General features: G+C 48.1%; 1 protein-coding gene across 3 annotated transcripts in view; it reads right to left on the bottom strand.

Moving 5' to 3' along the window:
• The window catches only part of LOC146196058 (protein strawberry notch homolog 1-like), a 54,908-nt gene that overhangs the window by 3,414 nt on the left and 25,642 nt on the right, over window positions 1-25,852 (bottom strand). For all 3 annotated transcript variants that reach the window (XM_084598067.1, XM_084598066.1, XM_084598068.1), the window contains exons 14-25: window positions 24,750-25,105; window positions 13,700-13,792; window positions 13,354-13,526; window positions 12,443-12,574; window positions 12,195-12,330; window positions 11,948-12,060; window positions 9,864-9,935; window positions 9,700-9,802; window positions 7,966-8,040; window positions 6,228-6,562; window positions 3,379-3,534; window positions 3,215-3,291 (exon numbers count right to left, since the gene is read on the bottom strand). In XM_084598067.1, coding sequence (XP_084454193.1) covers window positions 3,215-3,291; window positions 3,379-3,534; window positions 6,228-6,562; window positions 7,966-8,040; window positions 9,700-9,802; window positions 9,864-9,935; window positions 11,948-12,060; window positions 12,195-12,330; window positions 12,443-12,574; window positions 13,354-13,526; window positions 13,700-13,792; window positions 24,750-25,105 — 1,821 coding nt within the window. The remainder of the gene's footprint in view (window positions 1-3,214; window positions 3,292-3,378; window positions 3,535-6,227; window positions 6,563-7,965; window positions 8,041-9,699; window positions 9,803-9,863; window positions 9,936-11,947; window positions 12,061-12,194; window positions 12,331-12,442; window positions 12,575-13,353; window positions 13,527-13,699; window positions 13,793-24,749; window positions 25,106-25,852) is intronic.

Genomic DNA, 25,852 nt, shown 5'->3' with positions numbered 1-25,852 from the left:
TATATGTTTTCTGGATAATAACCCCCCCCTCCCCCTTATCATTTTTAATAAGCCAATTGAGGCACATCTCACATTTCTAAAATAATTGTGCCATGAGAGTATTTCTAATAATACAGTCAAACTGCGTAATAATAAACAAATTATTGGGAAAAAATTTGCGTTAAAATCGCCGGCATGTTTGCACAACACGCACCTGGGGGCAGCAACAACAGCAGCATCAACGGCTGATAGGCATGTAACTAGCATGCCTTGTCATGCCACACCATGCAGGGCAGATGCCTCTGTGCGTGCTAGGCTGAGAGTCTGCCGACTCTGTCACGCAAAATGGCAGCTCAGAAGCGCAAAGAAGTTTTGCCCGAGACTAAAACCAAGATACAGTGAAAGCTCGTTAATTCACAACTCGTTAATTCGAAATTTTGGATAGTTCGAAATAGTCATCGTGGTCCGGCCCGCAGTGCATAGAAGTCTATGCGCGTAACAGCTCGTTAATTCACTCAAAAATTGGCGCCGCCACCCATAATTCGAACTGCGCGCCGCCAAGCGGCGCTGTTAAAAACCATCGTTGGAAGCTTTCACGGCAGAACGATAGATGGCACAACCATCGGGGCGCCGCTAGGGTGCTGGAACAAGTACTAGACTCTTTCCTGCCGCGACTCCTTCGAGGAACGTTTTAGTGTTATCGACCACGGTTTCGTGTTGCATTTCGTGAGCCCTCGTTTTGCACGCCGCTTGTTGTGAGCTTATGTCCGCGAGATGTGTTCGCGTGGGAAATACTGTGCCAAGACGGTGAAGGAGAAAGTGGCTATTTTACGCGAGGTGGATGAACGGAAGGCCAGCAAAGTGGAAATCGCGAAAAAGCACGGGATTCCACCAAGCACGTTGTCGACGTACGTCCGAAATAGGAAGGCCATCGAGGATGCCTATGAAGCCGAAGATTTCGCCAGCAACAGAAAAAGGCTTCGGTTAGCCAAGTATCCGGAAATTGAGACCGCTGTGATCACGTGGGTGAAAGAAATGAGAAGCGCTGACATTCCACTGAGCGGCCCAATTATCATGGCGAAGGTGGCCGATTTCGCCCTGCGCTTGAATGTGGAAGATTTTGTCGCCTCCGAAGGATGGTTTCACCGCTTTAGAGACAGACATAATCTTGTCTTCCGGGTGTTGTCTGGAGAAGCCAAAGAAGTGGATGCAGAAACTTGTGCCACGTGGCGAAGCGGTGCTCTGCAGCAGTACTTAGAAAGCTACTCGGCACATGATATATTCAATGCAGATGAGACGGCTTTGTTTTATAAGCTCCAGCCCGACAGAACAGTAACATTTAAAGGGGACAGCTGCGCTGGCGGCAAGCGAAGCAAAGAGCGGATTACTGTTCTGGTCGCCGCTAATATGACCGGGATGGAGAAGGTCCCTCTTTTTGTTGTCGGCAAGGCACATAAGCCTAGATGTTTCAAGAACATTAGGACGCTGCCGACGGAATACACCGCCAACAGCAAGGCGTGGATGACGGGCGAATTGTTTAAAAAATGGCTCTTGAAATTCGATCGGAGGATGGAGCTAGGGAAGCGTCAAGTTCTCCTCATTGTGGATAACTGCTCGGCACACAAAGTCGACGCCGAGCTGAAAGCCACAAGGCTAGTCTTTTTGCCCGCCAACACGACTGCGGCCTTGCAGCCGATGGATCAGGGGGTGATCAGAAACATCAAATGTTTCTATAGGCGCCACATGATCGAGCGCATGATTTTGTGCACTGGAAACCAGAAGACCAGCACCATCACATTGCTCACAGCAATGCACATGTTGGTGCGTGCATGGGAGCAGGTCACGCCGTCCACAATTGCAAACTGCTTCCACCACTGTGGCTTTGCTGCCGGAAGTATGAAAGAAAGTGGCGACGATGGGAGTCCGGAGCCTCTGCCTGCGGCTGTGCGTGCTGTGCTGCAGGACGTCAGTTTTGATGATTACGTTGGAGTAGACAGCGATGCAGCAGTGTGCGGTGCCCTAAGTGATGAGGACATTGTCGCTGAAATTGTTGGGGAGCAGTCTGTCCCAGAAGAGGCAGAAGACGAGGACGACGAGGAGCAAGAGCCCGTGCGTCCATCCGCGGCAGAAGTTATGGGAGCGCTGAATGTCGCGCGCCTTTTCTTCAGCTTTGAAGAGGGGGAAGAAGACTCCCTGCGTCGCATTCGCATGCTAGAAGACCGAGTGAGTATGGTAGCCCTCAGAGAGAAGAAGCAGAAGATGATAACAGACTTTTTTGCTAAATAAATGTTTTTCGTGCCCGCCGGGCATCAAACGCCTTCATTTTTGCTCACTTTCATTAGTTCGAATTTTGGTTAATTCGAACTGGCCTGGCGGCCCCGTGGAATTTGAATTAACGAGCTTTTACTGTATTTAGGATGGTCAAGAGTGGGCTAAGGAACAGCATGTTGCCATAGACTTTGGTGTGGCACCTAGCACTGTGTTGGCGATCTTATGCAAGGCGGAAAAGTGACGATGTCCGCACTGAAGGTGACATGAAAAACATGAGAAAGCGAGACTTGAACATTATTTTTGAGGACTTCGTGACTGCTGATATTAACTCCATCATTGTGCTGCAACGCCTGATATGACCAAGCAAGAAGAAAACGTCGATCAGTTGATTCCTGCAGATGACGCAAGTAGTGCTGATGGTAACGAGCCAAAAGGAGAACGAGCTCTAAACAAGGCAGACTACCAACATGGCCAAGATTGCGCTGTTTTTAAAACAAATATGTATGTGCACGGGGCAGCCATCCCTGCCTAAGTGTGCATTCTTGCTCCCCAACACAGAACAGAGTTATACAAAGCTTTTAATTAAAGAAGTTATGCATTCTCACACCTTTGTGCTGTCTATATCAGAGCGCGTTTTGTTTGGGTTTATAAGCAGACATGTTTGCAGGAATTTGTGAGTATACTTTCATGACTATAGGATATAAGAAATAAATTTTGGACCAAACTTGACTGCAGAAAATCTTTCTCTGATGACACTTTGCCAAGTTAGAAACCATTCACGACAACACAGCTGCTAAGTGGGTGTAGTCCTTAATCTGTGTCCCAAAACGAGATGCCTCCTTTTCCACCACAAGAAGCATGGGGACCATGCTTCTTGTAGTAAGACCATGTGGCAAGAACTACGGTCACACAATGGCTAGGCCAAACAATATTCCCACATTGTCAGGTGAATGGAGCACCTTACCAGTAAACATGGCTACACGTTGTTTCAGAAGAATCGTACTGCTCCTTCCAATGTGGCTGAGCTTCATCTGGAGCGACCTGCAATGCAATTTATGCTCCCCATAAGACAAAATGCAGTACACATGGCATTAGTGAGGTGCCGTAATGAAAGGAGTAGGGGCCCACCTTTTTGTACTTGCTCTTCAACTCTGTGATGCTCTCGTGACGAACCTGGAGGCCAGTGTTCGGCCTGTACAGGCGGAAGAGCTTCTCCTTCTTCTCCTTCGACCGCCGAGCTTGGTCCGCGACAGCCAGCACAGCTGTCTTTTTGCCATTGCGCACCTGCAAGCAGAAGAGCAGCTTGACTCATGCCATACATGCACGATGGCCTTCACAACTACCGAAGCGCGAAACCAGCTGAAAATGTGAAGCAGAGTAGAAACTCACTACAGAAGTGTGGGCTAATGAAGCTGCTAGATTTTTTCCACCTCGTCTTTGGGGGAGAGAACATAATAACCTGTGCCTACAGTAAACAGCATGGTGCAGGAACGATACCCGTTAGGTGAAACCCGGGGTAGATTCATTTGTCCTGTCTGCAGTGGGCAGAATGCCACCTTCCAAAGTTCTCTTTAAACATCTGCCCACGGGAGAAATTGCTCGTTTTCACCCCGGAAGTGGTACTGCTCGTGTCACACGTTGTCGCACACCCTTTCTCCTCCTAATCGAAGACGTCTTGGCATGAACTGCACCTACAGTACTGAATGTTGCCAGAAGTCGCAAGTCTTATCCACCAGACCAGCCAAACATATGCCAACGACGTAGGCTGGCAAAGAAATATCCTGATACACACGCCACACGTCTTGCAGTCACAGATCAATGTTGAACAATTTCCTGCATACGAGAAAAGTGAGTTCTAGGAAGGTGCAGTTTTTTTTTTCTGCATTTAAAGCAGTGAAAAATTCAGCCAATCGTCATAGACTACTTCCTTCTGACAATGATGTCTTTAGCAGAACAAGCTTAAAATGTGCTGTGATCAAGCTGTCACAGCTGAGTTTGTTTATGTGTGCGCAGATCAACATTAAATATAAGTGACGCAAAAAATTTGACTGTGTAGTATGCATTGCTGTTTACTACAAGTACTTATCTGTAGGTGTTCCATGCCTTAGGAAGGTTAGTAGAAGGCAATCGATACCAGGAAAGAAATCACACAACAAAAACAGGCATAAAAAGATATACAGTCTAGCCCGGTTATAGCGGAGCCACTTATAGTGAAATAGCGGTTCTAATGAAGGAAGTTCAGTTTCCCATTCCCATTTTTGCATTTTCAATACAATTTAAGTCCAGTTTTAACTAAGTAAATAAGCACACGTCAGCGGATATAGCGAAGTGATTTTGTACCAAATGGAAAATATTGTTATCAATCAGGAGACTTTTACATCTTCAGGCAAATTTTTGTATAAAATTAAGGAAAAAATTTGGCCGACGGCAGCATGCGCAGCGTCGTCTGCACTGCCGCGAAGCGAAAGGTTGCCTCACTGCATCGCTTGGCTTGTCGTCTTCGTGATGTGGTGTCCCGTCGAGCCGGTTGCGCAGGAGGTAAAAAAAGGTAAAATAAAAAGCAACTTTCGATGATGTCCCACAGCAGTGGTCGACTTGGCGAATCGCGGTTCTTGAATATCTCTCCACTCGGTTCTGAGCCCGGGAGAGAGGGAGAGTCAGGAAGAAATCGTCATGGAAATGAGAGAGGGCGAGAGAAGCGAGAGTGGTTCCTCCATTTTGGTGCATCTTTGTATACGCTTCTCTCGCCGACGCCATTAGGTCTTCCGGCCTTGTTCCGCTTCTTACCTTTGATATCTCGCGACCCCTGACTTTGCCTGGACAATTTTTAAACAACGAATCTACTCTGATATCCCCTTTCTCGGACCCGACCCTTCAATTTCTCAGCAATGTCGAGTCTCGCGAGCCCCAGCATCTCAACGAAAGAGAAAAGTGTTGTTACAGAAGACGAAGCGCGCCATTCTGGACGAAGTGCGCCGAAACATGAAGTGATATCGCACAGAAGTATGAAATCGTCAGTCCACACTCTCAATGATAATCAAGAATGGCAGCAAAATCGACGCCATCCTCAACGACAATAGCAGCAGGGACCGAAAGAGGATCCAGCGTGGTGGCATACGCCGACGTAGAAACCGCACTTTACAGGTGGTTCTTGGATGCCCGACCAAAGAACATCCCGCTCAGTGGACACATCATGCTAGTGAAGGCTAAGGAATTTGACTCTTCTTTTTTCATAGTCCGGATACAACGAAAGAGCAGATAGAGTGAAGCGATTTCCAATTCTCGCCGACTTCGTTATCACTGAGCTAGACAGTAAATTGTCAACGTCCCTTTGTGGAGGTTGGAAATGCAATCGATTCTTCAGCACTGATCGCTACAGCACAAAGGAAATACATGAAACGATGTGCCACTGTGCTGACACGCACTGCGGAACAGTGGAGAATTGGTTTCCAGTTTGTTCTTTTTTTTCATTTTTTACGATGCTACAAGCGCTGTGCTAGCGCGTTTTCACAGCGAAAGAGAGAGGCATCTACTACTAAGACCTCTTTAGCTCGTTGCATGGCTTCGCTGTCAGGTGGCGCATTAATTGCTGGAATCTTGAATACTCGGGGAGAACTTTCAGCGACTGATGTGACGCTGCTTGAGGCAGTGCAGTGCATATCACTGGCCTTTTAGTTGTATTTCGGGACAGTGCTATGCAGTATTTTTCTCTCACATTAATGTGCTATCTCCACCTTTCAAGTAGGTAACTTGTGCGGTGAAGCGTCTTCAAAACGCAACGGGGCCATTTACACAGCCCGATCCCATCCCTTTCTGTCGGTCTTCAAATGTCTATAACATTTTATGGGGAGAACCCTGGCTATTTTGTACTCAAACATTTCTCTTCTAAAGAAGAGAAATGTTTCTTCTAAAGAGAGAAAGAGTAACCTGGTACCTTTGTGGAAAGTATTTAGGAAAACTGCAGTGTCCCTACTCACCTGGTTTGAGAGATAGTATCCCTCTTCTTTGCCCGTCAACTCCTTCCAAATGTCCTGGGAGGCCTCGAAGGAGAGTCCGCGCTCCACACCGACAGTGTGCAACTCCGTCTTGGCCGAACCAGTGGCGTGGTTGCGGATAAACTCATCCACCTTGACACGCCTCACGTTGTCGCCGGCTGTGCCCAGGTCCAGGATGCCCAGGTCGTAGCGGCCTGTGCGCTTAGCCTCTGAGATGATGGCGTCCAGGGTATCCGTAAAGTACTTGAAAAGGGCATTCTGAAGCTCCACTTCAATGCCCAGGATTCGGTTCAAAAACTTGCTCATGTTGTTGTAGTCTGAGTTGAGGGGGAAAAAAAAAAGTACAGTGGTTCCAGAAGTATGTTCCACTAGTCTCTTTATGAAAGAAGTTTAAGCAGTGCAGTACTTTCTTTCACTGCTTGGCACTGGCACCCATTAACACCTGTCACACGGGCAATCTCAATGCCCATTGAGTGCATGGCCATTAAAATTTTTGACGGTCATCGAGATGCACCAATGCCACACTGCAAATTTCAATGACCACTGAGCAGTGAGTGTGTCGTCCGACAGATATGAAGTGAAAGGTTATTCAAATATCTCAGAGAACGACATAACCCACAGGCAAGCAACAATGAAACGACGACGAATGATGTGCAATTGCCGCATTTGTTTTGCGCCAGCGATGTTGCCACAGGCAATCTTCTCCGCATTCGTAGTTGCTATCGTTAGAAGCACATGTGGGGCTCTTCTTGGTCTCTGTTGTCGCAAAGCAATGTAAAGGACGAACATGAGTGAAACATTGCAGCATGCCGCACTGCCACAGAACTAGACACCCTAGAACAGCGTCAGTTTGCTTGCATCTGAACAGTGCACATTCTACAGAGCGATCATTTTGACTCCGGAAAAACTAGTGACGAGCTGTTTAATGTAGTCTAAATAATTTAGTCCAGAGGATGTTTTGTTTCTTTCAAGTCTGTCTTGTTTTTTGCCTTAGCGTGAGTGCAGGGCTGCTCTCAATGTTCCTTGGCATTCCAATAGCCATTTGCGAACCTCATTGAGTCAATGTCTATCGGGTTCAATGCTCACTGAAAACTGCTATGTGGCAATGGCCCATCCCCATTGAGTTCGATCTCCATCGCCTCGATGGGCATCGAACTTGCACGTGTGATTAGGGTATAAGGCTTCACCTACACTCAGCCTCCATGCTGCTATATTTCTGGAAAAAATATCAGCACACAAGGACAACGACTAAGATGAGTGGGCAAACGAGCTTGTCCTTGATATCGTCGCTGTGTGCCAATTTCTCCAAAATTTAATACACTCAACTTGTCAAAATCTTGGTTCTGCTATACTTCCCCTAGGCCTTACCAATTTCCCACTACTTGGCGAGAACCTCCGTTGTCTTCTAATACAAATCTCGGACCATATTTTTGGATGCATCGATGAAACGCATCACCACTACTACATGCACAAGGTACTGTGCAGCTCCCAAATGTCAAGGTTACTTTTAATGGGCAACAGAGGAACAAACAGAAAGCACTTGGCTAAATGCCATTTACAGAGAGTCAGGCAGAGAGAATTTATCAGCTACACAATGCTATTTGAAGCACAAGCACATTACAAAAAAATTCTGGTATAAATCACACACATGCATTCATGAAAAATAGTAAGAGCAAAATGAGGCATGCAGTTTCAGCTCCAAGGCAATGAGATCACTCACCTTTATCAAGCGACTGCATCTTGCTAAATTCATCTTCGTTAACCAGGCCTACACCCACCAGTGCTTTTCGGCAATCTGTAAAAAGAAGTGTATAATGAGAAGGTGTGAGAGAGGCCATTCTTCGCCTTCTTGACAAATCTAAAGACTTTAGGATTTGCCTACTAACTGACTGTACCCGAACTATGCAGCTAGACTTGCAGCAATGGTTCACTTCATTACATCAGTGCAGTCAGTTAGCTTGCACATGGGGAAAAGTCGCAACGAATATGTGACAGGAGTGGAAGCACTCCTGGATGAGTTCGAGATGAGTTCGGAGGAGGACGACGATGAGGAGTGATGTTTTGGACACGGGACGAGCCTGAAATCCCGACGAGTTTAGCGGAGGAGGACGAGGAGTTTTTTGACAATAATAAAGGCAGGTACCACCGCAAATAATTTTTTTAGCTGTCTTTTTTCTCATGTAATCGCCGCACCCCCAGATTTTCACCCCAATCTCGAAAAAAAAAAATGCGGCCATTACACGCGTGTATACGGTATGTCTAGTGAATGGCACCTTTGTGGTGTCACCCCCATAAGCTTCTAGTATGCTTTTGTATGAAGCAGGCTTGCCACGCCTGGTACTAACAAAGAGGCGCGATGGTGAAGTACGGACTTTTTTTCACAGCTGAACCCTTAGTAAACAACTCAAGGTACCAGTCATGACTGCTTCGCTCGCTTCCCTCACCATCCACAATTCAAAAGGCTTGGAGAAGGTGCTACGTCAAGTGCAAAAAAACTTTTTTTTTTTGTAATTATGTCCAGCCAGTCGTTTATTGAGACTTTTTACAATTTACTCGCAAATTTGTTATACTCTATGCTTTTTTACTTCATGAAACTTTTATATGTATTAAGCTCAGCGCGAGGTGCATTATAACTGCCACCATTGTGTTGCCTTCCACTAAGCGGACCCGAGAGCGTATATAAGGCGTTCGCAACATGCCTCTGCCCCATGTGCTTCTTGCAGTCACTTAATCAAATTCACATTTTTGGAGGAAATATTATTAATAGCTACCTGTGCAACAAAAATCTGTGTTCTGCTGAATTTGATGGCAGAACATCAAGGCAGCCGGTTTGGAGCAATATTGCATTTTGGAGCAGAATGAAGGAGCAGCACCTTCACCCCTGACTTGGGTGCTTGCATGCAGCTAATGTGCCCTGTTGCAAGGGGTAAGTGGTATATCAATGCAGTTCATCCCCCCACCCCAAAAGGTTATAAAAATCAGCTTCGTATTGAAAATGTGAATGCCACACACTTACATGTAGAGAATTCAGGATTTTGAGCAATAACATTTCGGCTTTGGGTAACAAAGGTTTACGGGAAATATTATCAAGATGATTTCAATTCCATTACTTATTTCGATTTAGATTCTGTATTATACCATCGAGACTTCAGGGTGAAAACTGCATGTAACAAAAACTACACAAAATTTGCAGACTTTTTTCAATTTTGTTATATCCAGGTTTTTTAACTATATATTTGCCCAGGTCTTCAAAGCTTAATGAAAATTTTGCTTAACACGTGTGGATGCACACACACACAGACACACGAGGCAGTTATGTTAAAAAAAAAAATTTCCTTCTAATTTGTTTTTAGCATAGCATGAATGCATCGAAGGATTCTCAAACTGGGTCCAGTAAAGTCCCAGGTTACGCCAGCAGTTACACTGGCCTTTACAGCACCACACATCAACCCACCAGCAAAGAAGTCCCCTTCGTAATCCTCAGGCGGTGGAACCAGGGGTGGGACTTCCATCTCCATCAAGCCCCGCATCATAGTTTCTAGGGCGGCTCGGCCATACTGTGAAAACGTGAACAACATGAGCCACATACACACATAGCAGACGCGACAGAGCACGTACCTTGTTGTCAATGTTGAATCGTGACAGGTCCCTCGACTCCCCAGCTCTCCTGTCACCATGGGTCAGTGCACCCTGGACGATAGAAAAACGATGAGACAATGTAAACAGAAAAGTGGCTAGTAAGTTTCACAGCACATGCAAAATATACTCAATCACGGGACATCTTTTAACAATCACTCTCTCCCAGTGAGGCTATGATCCAAAAAAATAAGCCATGCTTAGTTTCACTGGGAGCTCACTGGGAGCTGGATCTTAACTGGGAGCTATATAGAAATATTGCCCAGCAATTAGGAAAAGCATGCTTAAAGTGCATTATAGAACAGAAATCAAAGATAACTGAAGCTAAGCCATGCTTAGTTTCACTGGGAGCTCACTGGGAGCTGGATCTTAACTGGGAGCTATATAGAAATATTGCCCAGCAATTAGGAAAAGCATGCTTAAAGTGCATTATAGAACAGAAATCAAAGATAACACATGTGCAACCTACCACGGTAAGCACAATTATGGCATTTTTTCGTTTCACACTTCGTTCCTGCTGTACGCGCTATGTGCATTTTCTGTATGTGAACACAAGCTACAGTAGCCGACCGATTTTTCGAACCTTATTTAGGAACCGTCAGGCGGCCCATAGGAGCGTGTACATTTTCACGACCGATATTTCGGACCAAATTTGGCGCGAGCAGTATTGTGGAGATCATTTTCTGGCTGAAGGCCCATATTTTCAGCATCACTTAGACGCGAGCGGGAGTCGCTTCCACAAAAAATCGGTTTTGCGCGGCCGTGAAAGCTAGGCGAAGCAGTCATTCAGATGGACTAGCTTGGCACTTTGTTCATCGTCGCCATTTGAGGCAGTGGCAATAAGAAAATGCTTGACTTTTCATCGCGGCAGCCTACAAAGAATGCGCGATCGGAACGTGAGCACCGTTCGCCACTACTCGTGGGGAAAAGGAGAAGGGTCCGGTGCATTCATGATGGCTCTCGTTTCACTCACTTTCCTCCCGCCGAGTTCCACCTAGCGGTCTGCCATGAAAACTGAATGCATGGTGCGTGCATTCGTTTGCGGCACGATCAACTGTGTCGCGGTACGTTGTGAAGTGGCATGGACATGATGAAAGCATGACTGGCCGAGATATTCTAAATGGAGGATTATAGTGGTTACAGCTTAGCATGATCCGCTTCTGCGGAGCACCACTGCGCACGTGGTAACTGCCTTGAGAGAGTTGCATGCTTCCCGGCGGCGTGCACACCTGCTGCGCCTGAATCAGCCAGCGCGAGCGCACTGGCGGCTGTGCTCGCCACATCGAATCATACGAGCGCATGCGCGTGGGTGCGGCGCAGTTAGTGATTTGTAAAAATTATTTTTCACTTTTTTCTTTTCAAGTTCATGGATTTTTCAGACTGTTCAATTATTCGGACCATTACTCTGGTCCCGCTAAGTTCGAAAAAACAGTCGGCGACTGTAGTTTATGCCATTCCACTACCGCATTGCATGCAGATATCCAGCCACTCATCTGGGGTAAATTGGGTCGCACATCCAGCGCAATGTGCACACCTGATGCTGGCTTCTGGGTTCACAGCAGCCTATCTGAGAGTGCATTCTAATGCGCCAAATAAAATTTTCATGATAAATTAGTCACTGGTTGCTGTCCATTTTCACAGTGTTGCTACTGATGAGGAAAAAGTGGGCATGGCGTGGGCAGAAGCACTCATGCTAGGCCCGCCAACATTCTGGCAACCGTTACAGCACGCAACAATTAAGTCACGACACCCAGAGTGAGGCTACCTCTAACCTAGAGGACAGCATCCAGTGTTGCAGCCTTGCACAGCATGCTGTCTGAGCACTTCAGAGATATCTGTGGACATCGGTGCTAAATGTAGCATCATTGAGCCATGTAAAGTATCCCTCATTCCATCCAGTAGCCAGTAACAACCAGTTTTATTTTCTGCTAAAATTCAGCAGAACAATGGTAATATACTGCCCTTGATACCAAGCTTTAAAATTTCAAAACCTTGTTTTATTCAAGGTTAAACTAAGCGAGGTTAATTTTCACAGGGATATAATAATTAAAAAAAGGAAGTCTTACCAAGCTTTCAAGACGTTTGGCCACGATGGAGGCAAATCGTCTTTCTCCCGCCAAGTCCGAAATCAGGAACATGTACTCTGGGGCATTCACCTGGTTTGACCGGTGTGTTCGTCCTGCCAGGATCAAGTAAAGACTAGCAATCAGGCTTTTCTGGTTAAATTTTTTTTTCCACTTTTCTCCTTTCACTTGAAAGCAATGCACATGACAGGACAGAAGAGCTGAGGACGAGGAGGAGATGCTGCCATACCAAACTGTTGCACTGCCCTGTCAGCACTCCAGGGCAGCTCAAGGGTGATGTGAACCCTACGAGCTTGGTTCTTTGCTCTCCTGTCCGACTGCAGCGATATGCCAGAGCTTGCAGCTTCAGAGATGATGGCAATGTGCTGCAAAACAAAGAACAGAAGCACTGCTTCAACTGCGAGTATGACCCTTTCCGTACTCTGCATTCACACCACAGCGCGCCCCTTAACACAAAAATTATAAAGATGCACACACCTTCTCACCATCCATGAACCTCTGTTTCTCTGTGAGGTTGAGGGTCTCGAGAGGCACGTCGACCTCTGACCGAGACTCGTACTGGATGGTGCCACTGTCCGTGCTTACCACACGCCCCTTTCTGCCAGTCATCTGCAACAGGGTACACAATAATAAGACACACCTATGACTGGCTAACATCATGAGCTGCCAACAAAGTCATACTGCACATATTTACTACAGGTGTGCCATCCCTATTTCAAAGCGAAGGAGTTCCTGTTTTCAAGTGACGAAAACAGCCTCCACCCATCTGTTCGAGGGTCAGTTGGGATCTATGAATGCCTCTTCCTCCTTGCGAGGAAGTGCAAATAGCATACGAGGATGAGATGAAGTGTTAAAGTTGGCCAGAAAATTGCGTGCCACCGTCTATAACATGCATTTTGTCATGCCGAGTCTTCTGAGCCCTTCACATGCGGCCTCAATGTCCATAGCCTATAAGTAAAGCGTATTTTGCAAGCTACACAAGCAAAACAGCTGTGAAAAACAGTTGGCAATGGTTGTCATTGGTGACCTAGGGCCGTCAAAAATGCACCTGAAACTTGGTGTGAAGTTTTTCTCACCCTTGATCTTTAAAGCGGTGAGCAGTGAATACTCTAGGGTCCACAATGTGTGTTGCAACAAGCAAATCAATTCACATGCAGTTTGAATGGAAGCTGGGAGCCGCAAGTGTAAACGCACTTGGGAATCCATGCCCTTCCTCTGACCGTGAATATGCACTCCGTCAGATGAGTGAACCTATGCGCCGCTAATAAAAAATAAACGCTGGTCCATGAAGCAAGAAAGCAGACATCGCCACAATACACCTGCACAACATTAGAACTATTTTGCTGTAACTCACGAAGTAATGCTTTGTCACTCTTCGCTGCACCCACCTCAGCGACATTCTCAGGCCCGCCGAGCTCGTCGATGAGTTGGTCCAAGGTGTTGGGCGGCAGTTTCTCTCCGAGCTTCTCCAACCGATCCAGAAGCTCCTGCTTCATGCCTGCCGCTTTTTTCTCACTGTCTACAGTTGGTGCACTCCGGACAACTGGCTGCGGAGCGGTGCCTACCACGACAAGAGGGGCATAGACATCTATACAGGCCCCACATTGAAACACACACTCAACGGGCAAATATGCAAATTTTCTCGATTCTCTATAGCACATAAGTGAAGTAACCATGGGCCACAGCAAAACAAAATTTCCATAATGCATGCACCAAGCAATGCCCTCCACTTACCGTTCCCCATAGACTTCTCGTTCTTTTTCTTCTTTTTGGTTTTTTGCTTTTTGTTTTTGCCTTTAGATTTGTTCTTACGACTTGCCCAGGGATCTGAAAGAAAGGCGACAAGAAAGAGAGTTGGGAAAAGTAAACGACCGAAAAAGGACTGCTACGTTTACATGGCCAAAAAAGTAAAAACACGAGCACTGAAATTCTTTTTCCGTGATTTTTGGCTATCATAGTCTACCCTCGCATTATAACAGAATGCTGCAATTCAGTTGGCCTAAAGTAGCACCGGGGTGCAGCCATATTAAATCCGCCACAATTCTGTTTCGGTTTCAGCGGCTTTATGATTATATGTTGGCAATGTGGGTACCAGGGAAGCCAAATCAGCCGAATCCCAATCCATCCAAAGTCAAAAAGTTGCGCCTTTTGTTTGTGGGCTCAGAATCACGTTGTCTCCTTGATCACAGGCTTGCCACATCTTTAGCAGTGAATTAGCGCGTTTACTTCTGTTATCGCATTTCGCATGGTGGCAACGTGCCATGCACGGTACGACGCTCGTCTAAAAAAGCTATTGTGATAGCAGAAGAAATCGAAAATTCTGTGGCAGCTTGACAGCTAGACACTACTAATCTACCTTACATGGGTGGCGGATGCAGCGGGAGGTGATTTTTAAATGTGAGCCTGACCGCAAAGGCTTCCGAATCATCTGGGAGGACGACTCGGTTTCCGAGAACTCTGCCTCCGGTGGCGGCGGTGACGACGACGAATGAGCGCTTTTGATTAGACTGCAATGGCCATAAGGTCTACTAAAGGTACTTTTTCAAGCGATTATCTTGCGTTACATTCGCAATTTCAATTTATTTCTCTCTGGGCAATATGGAAAGTCGCCCCTCGCGTTACACTCGTGGTCGCGGTAACTTAATTACCCTATTAAGCTTCTCAATAGAGGCCAAAAAAACAAAAACACTACATCTCGCCACGTTGGTGTAGTGGTTAGGGCACTCGACTGCAGTGTTCGAGGATGAGAGATCGCATCCCGGCCACTTTTTGATGGAGGCGAAATGCAAGGCGCTAATGTGCTGTCAGTGCACATTTAAAGAACACCGGGCGGTCGAAACTTCCAGAGCCTTTCACTGCGGCATCTCTCATAGCCGGAGTCGCTTTGGGACGTTAAACCTTATAAACTAAACCAAACCAAAAAACAATAATGCTCAGAAGGAAGGAATAAATATTAAATAAAACATGCACAGGACCCCCAAATGTCCCTATATATATATATATATATACACAGTAGAGCCTTGTTGATATGTTCCCGGTTCGTACGATCAAATCGAGGTCACGAAAAAATGCTCTACAGAGTTACACGTATTTGTTTCCCGGTTTATACGTTCCCGAATTGCACGATTTCCCGGTAAATACGTTCAGACTTCAGCGAAACAATGCGTTCTGCGACGAAAAGAAAATGATTTGGCTGAGAGCAGGCACATGCGACTTGCATGAGCAAGGCGTAAATTGCCGCCGAGGTGGTTTCTCCGCAGTGCTTCGCTTGGCGCGGTCGCATGTCAACGGCGCTGTCCCACCATGGAGGAGGGAGCGCGCAACAATATCTGTGAAGCCTAGCCATAAAAAATAAAAGGGAGCGAGTCGGCCCCTACGTGTTAGACCACGTGATAGCGTGTGGTGATATCTACTATCGAATACTTGCGAATACTACCGCGCGAATACTTGAGTCGGCGCCGCGCAAGTAGCGCGGGGTCCGCCGTGCGCGAAGCACCCAGCAGCCCACGGTGCAGCAGACAGCCGCGCGCACTAAATGCACCGACATTGAACTAGGAGAGCGAAAAAACGGGGGAGGGAGCGGCTTCATCGACGCTTGGCTTGCGAAGGCTGGCCGCGTGACGTCATGCTTCCTCCTAGCTTTTCCTTCCTACATGTGCCCTACCTACTCCTCCCGTCCCTCCGATTCCTAGCAGAGTTAGTACGTTCACTGTATGCAGCAAACAGAAAGTGCTTGCGATATCGCTTAGTTCCCACCAGTCAAGCGAGCACCACTTTGGTTGCTTTTATAGCCGGTAAACAGCGCCACAAGCTCTGGTTGCGTAATCGGGATGCACAAGCCTGTCAAAATTTTTATCGCCTAATCTACCACAGGTTTGACTATGCAGCTTTGTTTCGGCCGACGCGGGTTTATTTTGATGATTGCCTACTTTTAAAGCTCCCAGACACTATCATCATTAGTTCCCACCACCTTGTGATCGGACAAATAGCTACAGATTCTCATTTCCACCTTCTTCCTACGTCGTTCGCTGGCTGCCATGGCGTCTCGTAAGCGTAAGCCGTCGTCTTTGAAGGAGAAGTTGAACATCTTGTCAGTCGTCGACGCAAATCCGAAAAAGAAGCGAATCGACATTGCAAATGACCTCGGACTGCCAGCATCAATTGTCAACACGATCGTGTCGAAGCGGAAGGAGATGAAAGCAACGCGTTGGTGTTCGGCGCAGGGACAAAACGGGGCCCTTGGTGCCAGGCATGGGGAGCTGGAAGAAGCACTTCTGAAGTGGTTCAAACAAGCGAGGGCGTCCGTGTCAACTTTGACGGAAGTATTCTTCGCGAGAAAGCAATGGAAATTGCAGATGCGCTTGAGATTGATGACTTCACCGCCTCGAATGGCTGGATTAGCCGCTTTCGTGCTCGGCATGCCATCGCGTATCGGCAAGTGAACAGCGAAGCTGCAAGTGTTAATCCAGCTGACATCGTAAAATGGATTTTGTTGCTGCCCGGAATTTCGAATGCACATGATCCACGAGACGTGTACAACGCCGATGAACTGTGACTGTTCTTCAAGGTACAACCGAACAAAACGCTGTGCCTGAAAGGCGACGATTGTCACGGCGGCAAAGTAAGCAAAGACCGCGTGACGGTCCTTTTATGCTGCAATGAAGGTGGGGGCGATATGCCTTGGGTAATTGGGAAAGCCAAGAACCCGCGCTGTTAGCGCAATATCACACATTTGCCTTGTGTTGATAAAAATAACACAAAGGCGTGGATGACGTGCAGCATTTTCTAAGTGTTCCTTCGGTACCTCGACGGACGACTCGGATCGAGAGGACGGAACAGGCTGCTGTTTCTAGACAATTGCGCGGCCCACCCGAAAAACACTTTTCTTCGAAACGTCCGCGTCATTTTTCTTCTGAGCAACACAACGAGTCATCTACAGCCCTTAGACGCTGGGATTATAAAAAAACGTGAAACACTTGTGTAGAAAGTGCATTGCGAGACGATTCCTGGATCGTGTTTCACGACAGCACGACCCGGGGAAGTTGTCGTTGCTAGACGCAATGCACTACTTGATCCGTTCGTGGGAAAGCGTTACGAGCGAAACTGTGCATAACTGCTTTCACAAGTGCGGTTTTCGGCGCGTGCCAGGGGCCTAGGAGACCCAGGAGCCCAGCGACGACCATGCAGAGATCGACGAAGAGTTTCGGTCAACCGGTGCCGATGGCGTGTTTGCAGTTTGCTGCCATCGACGACAACATGCTGACCTGTGAGCCGCAAAGCGTAGCCGAAATTGTGGCCGAGGTACGAGGTGGCAAAGCGTCTGACAGCGACCAAGACGACGAAGAGGACATCCCGACTACTTTTGCCTAGGCCGCCGCCAGACTTCATGCGCTGTGGAGTTTTTTCCGCGACAAAGAGAACAGCGCTGCAGATAAAAACATCAGTGAGCTAGAAAAGCAGCTCTACCTTTCTAATGGTCGTGCCCTTCATCAGCGAACGCTGGTCGACTACTTTAAGCAATGAAAATGGAAATAAATGCCCTTGAACATCGTTCTCTAGTCTTGATTTTCGGAAATCAAGGTGAGTTCGGATCATACGTTTTCCCGGACAATACGCTTTTTTCTCGCATATATATATATATATATATATATATATATATTAAAAAAAAAAACATATCAATGAGGTTTTACTGTGTGTGTGTATATATATATTGTAAGATGGGGGTTTATTGAGTAGATCAGCAGGACTCGGTAAAAAGGACTGGGCAGGTCGGCAGGGAACACAGTCTGGTGCAACATGCGCAGCGATCACGATGCCACTGCCTGGATTGTTTCTCGTGCACTACTTCCTCTTCACAATTACCTCCGGGACGAAGAGGAGACATCCTGGCGACTTGCGGCGTGAGCAAGACGGCAGGGTCATAATAGGGTTTGAGGCGCTGGACGTGAACAATCTCTCGTCCGCGCCGGCGTAAATCATGAGACGGCGCAAGAGGTTCCACCACATAATTAACCGGGAAGGTGCACTCCAGAACTCGGTATGGGCCATGGTATTTAGCAAGAAATTTTGAAGACAGTCCAGGAGCATTTGAGGGTATCCACAGCCAAACAAGTGCGCCAGAAGAGAAGTCCGGTGTTGAGTGTTGGTTGTCATGGTTGGATTTATGGCGGTACTGGGTGTTAGCCGTGAATGCGCGGGCAATTTGTCGACAGTCTTCCGCATGCTGGGCTGCTTGAGACGCAGGAGTATACTCTGATATGTCGGGCTGATAAGAAAGCACGTCCTCTGTCGCTGAGCAGCTCTCGAGGTGCGCTGTGGCGAAGAACAAATCGCTGCAAAATAAAGGAAGCTACTTCTGACGCTGTGGCAGATGGAAGTGCGGCGGTTTCTGCACACCTCATCAGATGATCAACGGCTACGATAGCCCAGCGGTTGCCGGCCGCAGTGTAGGGAAGCGGCCTGTACAAATCAATGCCGACGCGGTCGAAAGGACGTGGTGGGCTGGGTAACGGCAGCAACTCTCCAGCAGAACATTGAGGAGATGGCTTGCAACGTTGACAGGTGAGGCATGAGCGAACGTACTTGAGTACGAAGGTGTACATACCCCGCCAGTAGTAACGCAGCCGGAGACGAGTGTATGTCTTGAAGACGCCAGCGTGACCGGATTGTGGGTCAGCGTGGAAATAGTCACAGATTTGCGAACGTAGCTGCCGGGGAATAACTAGCAACCACTTGCGGCCATCTGCGCAGTAGTTGCGGCGGCAGAGGAGGTTATCAAGAATTGCAAAGTGGGAAGCATGGCGGCGGAGAGCACGTGATGGAGAAGCAGCTGTAGGATTGGAGGTAAAATTGAGGAGAGAATTTATCCAAGGATCTTGCCGTTGCGCTGACGGCATGTCATTGATGTGAAGCGATGGCGGGGAATCGTCGGAAGAGGAAAGGCTGGCGACCTCAGCTACAAGGGGGCAGCGGGAAAGTGCGTCGGCGTCGTGATGCTTGCGGCCGGAGCGGTAAACAACGCGGACATCGTATTCCTGAAGGCGAAGAGCCCATCTTGCTAGTCTGCCGGACGGGTCTTTCAGTGAGGAAAGCCAGCAAAGCGCATGGTGGTCCGTCACTACGTCAAAAGGGCGGCCATAGAGGTAAGGGCGGAATTTAGTAAGAGCCCAAATAATCGCTAAACACTCTTTTTCAGTGACAGAGTAATTGGATTCAGCCTTCGTGAGTGTACGGCTAGCATAGGCGACCACGTATTCAGTATAACCTGATTTGCGCTGAGCGAGCACAGCGCCGAGACCAATACCACTGGCATCAGTGTGGACATCAGTAGGAGCTGTGGGGTCGAAGTGACGTAGGACAGGCGGTACCGTGAGGATGCGGAGTAAAGCATTGAAGGCATCGTCGCACGTTGACGACCCCGACGAAAGGTCAGAACTGCCGGACAGAAGGTCTGTCAAGGAAGTAGCAATTGAAGCAAAATTTCTAACAAAGCGGCGAAAGTAAGAGCACAGCCCGGGGAAGCTACATAGATCTTTGATGGAAGTCGGTTTGGGAAAGGCTGCTACGGCACGAAGTTTGGCAGGATCTGGGGATACACCTTCTTTGAAGACAACGTGGCCGAGAATGGTGAGCCGCCAGGCGGCAAAACGACATTTTTTAAAATTCAGCTGCAGTGCGGCATCAAATAGGCAGGTAAAAACGTGCTTCAGACGGTAGAGGTGTGTGTCAAAGTCAGGAGAAAAGACGACAATGTCGTCGAAGTAGCAGAGGCACGTCTTCCACTTTAGGCCACGCAAAATGGTGTCCATCATCCGCTCAAATGTTGCCGGAGCATCACAAAGGCTAAACGGCATAACTGTAAATTCGTACAAGCCGTCGGGAGTTACAAAGGCAGTTTTGGGGCGATCGGCCGTTTCCAGGGGAACTTGCCAGTACCCGGAACGCAAGTCTAGGGAAGAAAAGAGCTCGGCGCCTTGCAAACAATCGAGAGCATCGTCGATGCGTGGAAGAGGGTAGACGTCCTTTCGTTTAATCTTATTAAGGCGGCGATAATTGACACAGAAGCGGATAGAACCATCTTTCTTTTTTACGAGGACAACAGGCGACGCCCAAGGGCTGCTTGAGGGCTGAATCACGCCATTCTTAATCATTAGGTCGACTTGCTCTTCAATAGCCTGGCGTTCGGTTGCAGACACACGATAGGGGCGCTGTCGCAGTGGTGCGTGGGTGCCGGTGTCAATGCGATGAGTGATTGTAGAAGTTTGACCCAAAGAACTTTGATGAGAGTCGAAGGAGGAGCGAAAGTGATGTAGTAGGTTCAAAAGCTGAGTGCACTGCGCTGGAGGAAGATCGGCGTCAATGGAACGGAGGAACAAGTCTGTAGAGGGGCAAGCGGGTGCAGGTGAAGGGCGGCTGAGCGCATTCACGGCAGAGTGCGGCGCATCGTCAGGTTCCTCAGAGATCAGAAGAGATGCGATTGGCTGGATACTGACGAGGCATTCACCATGGCGCAATGCAGTAGGGGAGTTAAATGGGTTAGAGACCCATAACATTAAAAGGCCAACGGAAATAGCGAGCACAGCGTAGGGCAATGGTAGGCACTTGCGGCGCAGGAAAGTATGGGCTGGTGTGAAGAGGACGGTGTCATCGCTAACAGAGGCACAAGCGACGCGAATAAGCACAGAAGAGCAGGGAGGAAGGTCGATATCTTCGGCGACGAGGGCTTTAGCACAGGAATTTAGTAGATCAGCGTCTGGTAAGGCATCGGGCAAAGTCGAGAACCCCACTTCAGCTCGAGCACAATAGATAATAGCAGCGTGATGCGATAGGAAATCCCAGCCTAAAATTATAGCGTGTGAACAACTTGGCAGCACGACAAACTCAATTGTATAAAGGCAATTCTGGATAACTACTCGAGCGGTGCACGCTGCTAAAGGCTTGATATGCTGAGCGCTGGCCGTTCACAACAAAAGTCCCGCAATTGGCGTCTTCACTTTCTTTAGAGAGCTGCATAGTTTTGCGTCCATAACCGAAATCGCAGCACCAGTGTCAATTAGAGCCATGACAGCAACACCCTCGACGAAAACTTCAATAAGGTTTGCCGGCGAAAGATGAGCACGTGGGAAGTTCGACGGGGTCGCAGTTCTCGCCTCAGGAACTGCGGCCTCTAGTTTTCCTCAAGTGAAGCGTTCTGTCGACGTCGCATCGGAGACAGACCGGCGTCGCGGCGACGGTGAACGGTGGTCGGACATGGCTGAACAGTCTGGGGAGAAATGACGGTTGGCTGGAGGCTCAGTAGGCGCGGAATACTGAGGCGTCGAAGACCAGTACCTAGGGCCACGAGTAGGTGGTGCCGACACTGGGAGACGATTTCGGCAATAACGAGAAATATGTCCAGCCAGCCCACAAGTGTAACAAATTGGCCGGCTATCTGTCGTGCGCCAGGGAGTGCGTGGTCTCGGAGCCGGTCGAGAAAACTGCGCAGGTTCTCGAGCAGGACTAGGAGGCGGCTGAACGTAGGCAGGTTGCGGCGGAGCATACGTAGGTGGTGGTTGGGCCGCAACAGCCGCATGTCAACGGGGCTGCGACAGGCATGGATTGAGGGGCTGCAGGAGGGGATTCAGCTACCTGTTCTTGAATGATCTGGCGCAAACTGGGAGCGAGGTAGGCGGAAGGCCCTTCATGGCAGGACATAAGGGAGAGCTGTCGAGCAACTTCTTCCCGAATGAAGCTCTTGATTTGTGGCAGGAGCGCAGAATGTTCAGCTGCATTTGTCAGGCCAGCGAGAAACTCAGAATGCATGGCGTTCGCGCGAGTTATGGCCCTTTGTTTGCGCAGTTCATCATAACTTTGACACAGTGTGACCACTTCTGCGACGGTGCGGATATCTCGAGCATTCAGCATTTGGAAGGCGTCGTCATCAATGCCTTGCAGAATGTACTTAATCTTGTCGGCCTCTGACATCTGAGCATTCATGCGCTTGCACAAGTCGACGACGTCCTCGATATTACTGGTGAAATTTTCACCAACCTGCTGAGACCGCGCACGCAAGCGCTGTTCAGCGCGGAGTTTTCTCACAGCCGGACGGCCGAAAACTTCCGAGAAGCTGGCTTTGAACACGGACCATGATGGAATGTCCACTTCATGGTTCCGAAACCATAGATTGGCTACGTCGGTGAGAGAAAATCACGTTGCTTAATTTCGTTTCCGCGTCCCATTTGTTGTAAGCGCTCACTCTTTCGTAGGACGTAAGCCAGTCCTTGACGTCATGGTCATCAGTGCCGCTAAAGATGGCAGGGTCTCGCTGGCGGAGGGAGCCGGAACAGATGATGGCCGAGCCAACTTGCACGGCTTGGTGGTTAACGTCTTCAGGCATCACAGGAGGTGGTAATGTGTGGCTGCGGAGTTCCAGGGTGAGAGGATAGATCTTAATCGGCACATCCACCAAATGTAAGATGGGGGTTTATTGAGTAGATCAGCAGGACTCTGTCAACAGGACTGGAAAGGTCGGCAGCGAACACAGTCAGGTGCAACACGTGCAGCGATCACGATGCCACTGCCTGGATTGTTTCTCGTGCACTACTTCCTCTTCACAATACAGTAGAATCTCGGTGATACGAAATTCAAAGGGAGACAAAAATTTTCGTATCACCCGAAATTTCGTATCACCAAAAAACGAGCAAAATCCATTTTCAAGCCTTCCAACAGGTACGAAATATTTATTTTCGTTGAAAGAAATCGCGTATATTTTTCTGCACCTTCTTTTCCGCGAGATCTGATAACAGAGAGTTTTGAAAACTGAAAAATTGGGCCGCTGTCTTCTCCCGCACAGACTCAGAGGTCACGGCGCGCCGCAGAACATCGATGGTGTGCATCGTTTCTGCTGCCGTCGGCGGTGGGTCATCAACACTTTGGTCGTCGTCATCTTCGTCACTGCATGGAATGCCAGGCTGTGATGACGCTTCCTCCGCAATATCTTCAACCGTGCGGAGACCACAGGTGGCGAGGTCGTCGTCCGCGGTGACGAAATCGTCGACGCAACAGTCGACGTCAAGTTGATTCCAGACATCGATGGGAATCGGGTCTGGCACTTGCGAGGCAGTAGCCACAGCGGATTTGAAAACCCCACACTCGCGAAACAATTGGTGATGGTCGTAGGAACGACGCGATCCCAGGCGATTGCAAGAAAATGCACAGCGTCCAGAAGAGTGATCTGGAGATTCGCCAATTCCAAGTGTGAGTGCAATGTCCGCTGCCTTCTCACGAAGCACTTTTCCGTCGATGTTGACGCCGGCCGCCGTGACCTCTCTGAACCACGTTAGAAGAACCTCTTCCAACTTCACATGGTGGGCAGTTTTGGCTTCTTTAGAATTCATCGCGAAGTGCTGCACATTCTGCATAATTTGGTCGCGCTGACCAACCATCGTTGACAACATTGACAGCGGCAGGCCTAGCTCCTTGGCCATGTCAGTGCGCCTTTTCTTGGGCTCCTTGTCCACCTTATTTAAAATTTCCAATTTGTCTTTAAAGGTCAGCGCCTTTCTCTTCCGTGACATTGCAGTATGATGTACCTTTTAGCGTTGCCGAGATGATCACAAAACGACGCGCTATCAACGCGGTGTCAGCCTCAACAAACGAGAAAACGAAGCAACGTGTGCAGCGGAGACTCCAGAAAACAGAAGAGCGTGGCCTGCAGGACGGCGGAGAAAAGTGGAGAGGGCCGTAAGGCCGTGCGCACAACTAAAAAAAAAAAAAAAAAAAAAAAAAAAAAAAAAAAAAAAAAAAAAAATGCGGAGAGAGAGAGAGAGAGAGGGCAAGACATCGCCGCCTTCCTTCGCCAACTTCGCTGCTGCCGCGGGTTGCCAAGCCAGCTTTTTCCCGCTGTAATTTTTTTTCTTCTTTCGCGCGCGTGTGCGTGATCCGTGCTATCAGTGCTGCGCCGCTGCGCACGCTTTTCTCGCTGTGCGTGTGCGCGTGGGCCTCGACCGGTCGCGATACCGAAGTTCGTATCACCCGTAGCGAAAAGAAAAAGTGTTCGGAACATCCGATTTTTTGCCCACTGATCGCAATGCAATTCGGCCGGGGAATTTTATGAATTCGTATCACACCGAATTTCGTATAAGCAGAGTTCGTATCACCGAGATTCTACTGTATATATATATAGACTATGGGCGTCAATGCGACAGTGGATTCAGAACATTCATTAAATTTGCATCATAGTTAACTTTCCATAAATAGGCTACTGCTATCAATGATTAAAACAAAAATAATAGGGGTGTGCGAATATTGGAAAATCGCCGAATACACTTTGAGATTCAAAACACTGCCAAATATTCTCAACTTTTCAGATACAGTGAACTCAAGTCAATTTGGCCCTCAAGGATACATAGAGATTAGAAATAGGAAATAAGGAACCATCAATTTATCGAAAGTTCCTGAAAAAAAAAAAAAAGAAAGAAAAAAAAAAAAAACTGCTGACAATCATTTGCAGCACAGTAATTTCATATAATGAACACTTAGCCGTCTGTATTTGAGATGAAACCAATCAAATTTCTTCGAGTTACTTTTGGCCATGTGAACACAAAAATGCTTTGTTTTAACCAATCAAGTATCATATTTGCAATTTATTTTTCCCTTGTTATACAGAAAGGACTTCCATTGTATGAAACCATGAACCAACAAAACTTGCCTTTTACTATGTTTCATCGAATAGTTTCTTATACCCCTGCTTGTTATAAGAAGGCTCAACTGTAATAAAATACCATTTCCCAGGTCCCAAGCTCACCGTCACTGTCCGAGTCATCGCCGAAAGGGTTGAAGTCGTCCTCTGCGTCCGATTCGACAGCTGAGCTGGGCTCGGACTCTTCCGCAGCCGAACTGGACACAGACGGCTCAAAGTCGCTCTCCGGCTCGCTCCTGACATCCACATCACTGTCATCATCTGCTGAGGAAGCCTCCCTGTAGCGCTTTACCCCCTGCCGAGCCTGTCGAGCACTTTTCCGCTTGTGTCCCCCCGTCGAAGATGACGGGGGCGGCGAGGGGCTCAGCTCATCTACTATGCCACCCAGCCCCAGAAGCTTCAGGGACTTCTTGCGGTTGGGTGCCGGGAAATGCTTCTCAATCAGAGTCTGCAGGACCCCCCTGCAGGCAAAGGCAGGGTTCACTTCACAGCCCACAATTCTGTGCCACTGACACAGATAGACTTCACCTCAGCATTCAACAGAAGAATGCCAGTAACCGTGAGGCATGCACATCATTCGAAGGAATCACAATGCTTACACACAAAAAAGTTAGAACAAAAAGATTGTGCGTATAACCACAAAAGAAAAAGAAAAGGGGAGCGACTGCTTTTCTAGGATTGCAAGTATGCAGCTGAGAAGAGCATGGGTACCCAACACCTGCTGCATAGCACGTTTTCTAAATATACTGGATCTCATTTGCACATCCCATCAACCGCTATAACCACAGTGAAAGCCAGCCAGCAAGACTTCAAACACTGGCTGAACATCCCAGGCCACACACAAGGACGTCCAGAACAGGTGCCGACTGTTATTGCCACTCCTTCACGTCCAGTCTTGTATTTAAGGGGGGACGCGACCTTTTAAAACCGAAAAATCGCGAAAAAGTCGATTTTTGGAAGATTATATATTCCGGTAGTATGTCTTAAAAACAATCATTTCTGTAATTATCAATGTCCAACTCGCCGTAGAAATACTCGAAATTAATTATTTAACAAGCGGCGGCAGCCGCGGAGCAGTGAGCAAGCGCCGAAAATTCCCAAACTTCGCGCGCGCACCATTCCTCTCCCGGCGAACTGAGCGCCGCCATCTTGGTCTTGTTTTGTTTGTGAATTCTTGCGCTTTCTTCTGCCACCCTCGGCGGCGGCGA

The sequence above is a fragment of the Amblyomma maculatum genome, chromosome 3 (assembly GCF_055883805.1).
Source record: "Amblyomma maculatum isolate TAMU_Amacu chromosome 3, ASM5588380v1, whole genome shotgun sequence".
In the NCBI taxonomy this organism is placed as follows: domain Eukaryota; kingdom Metazoa; phylum Arthropoda; class Arachnida; order Ixodida; family Ixodidae; genus Amblyomma; species Amblyomma maculatum.
Note: the sequence above shows the minus strand (reverse complement) of the source record. Positions and strands in the feature narration are given on the sequence as shown.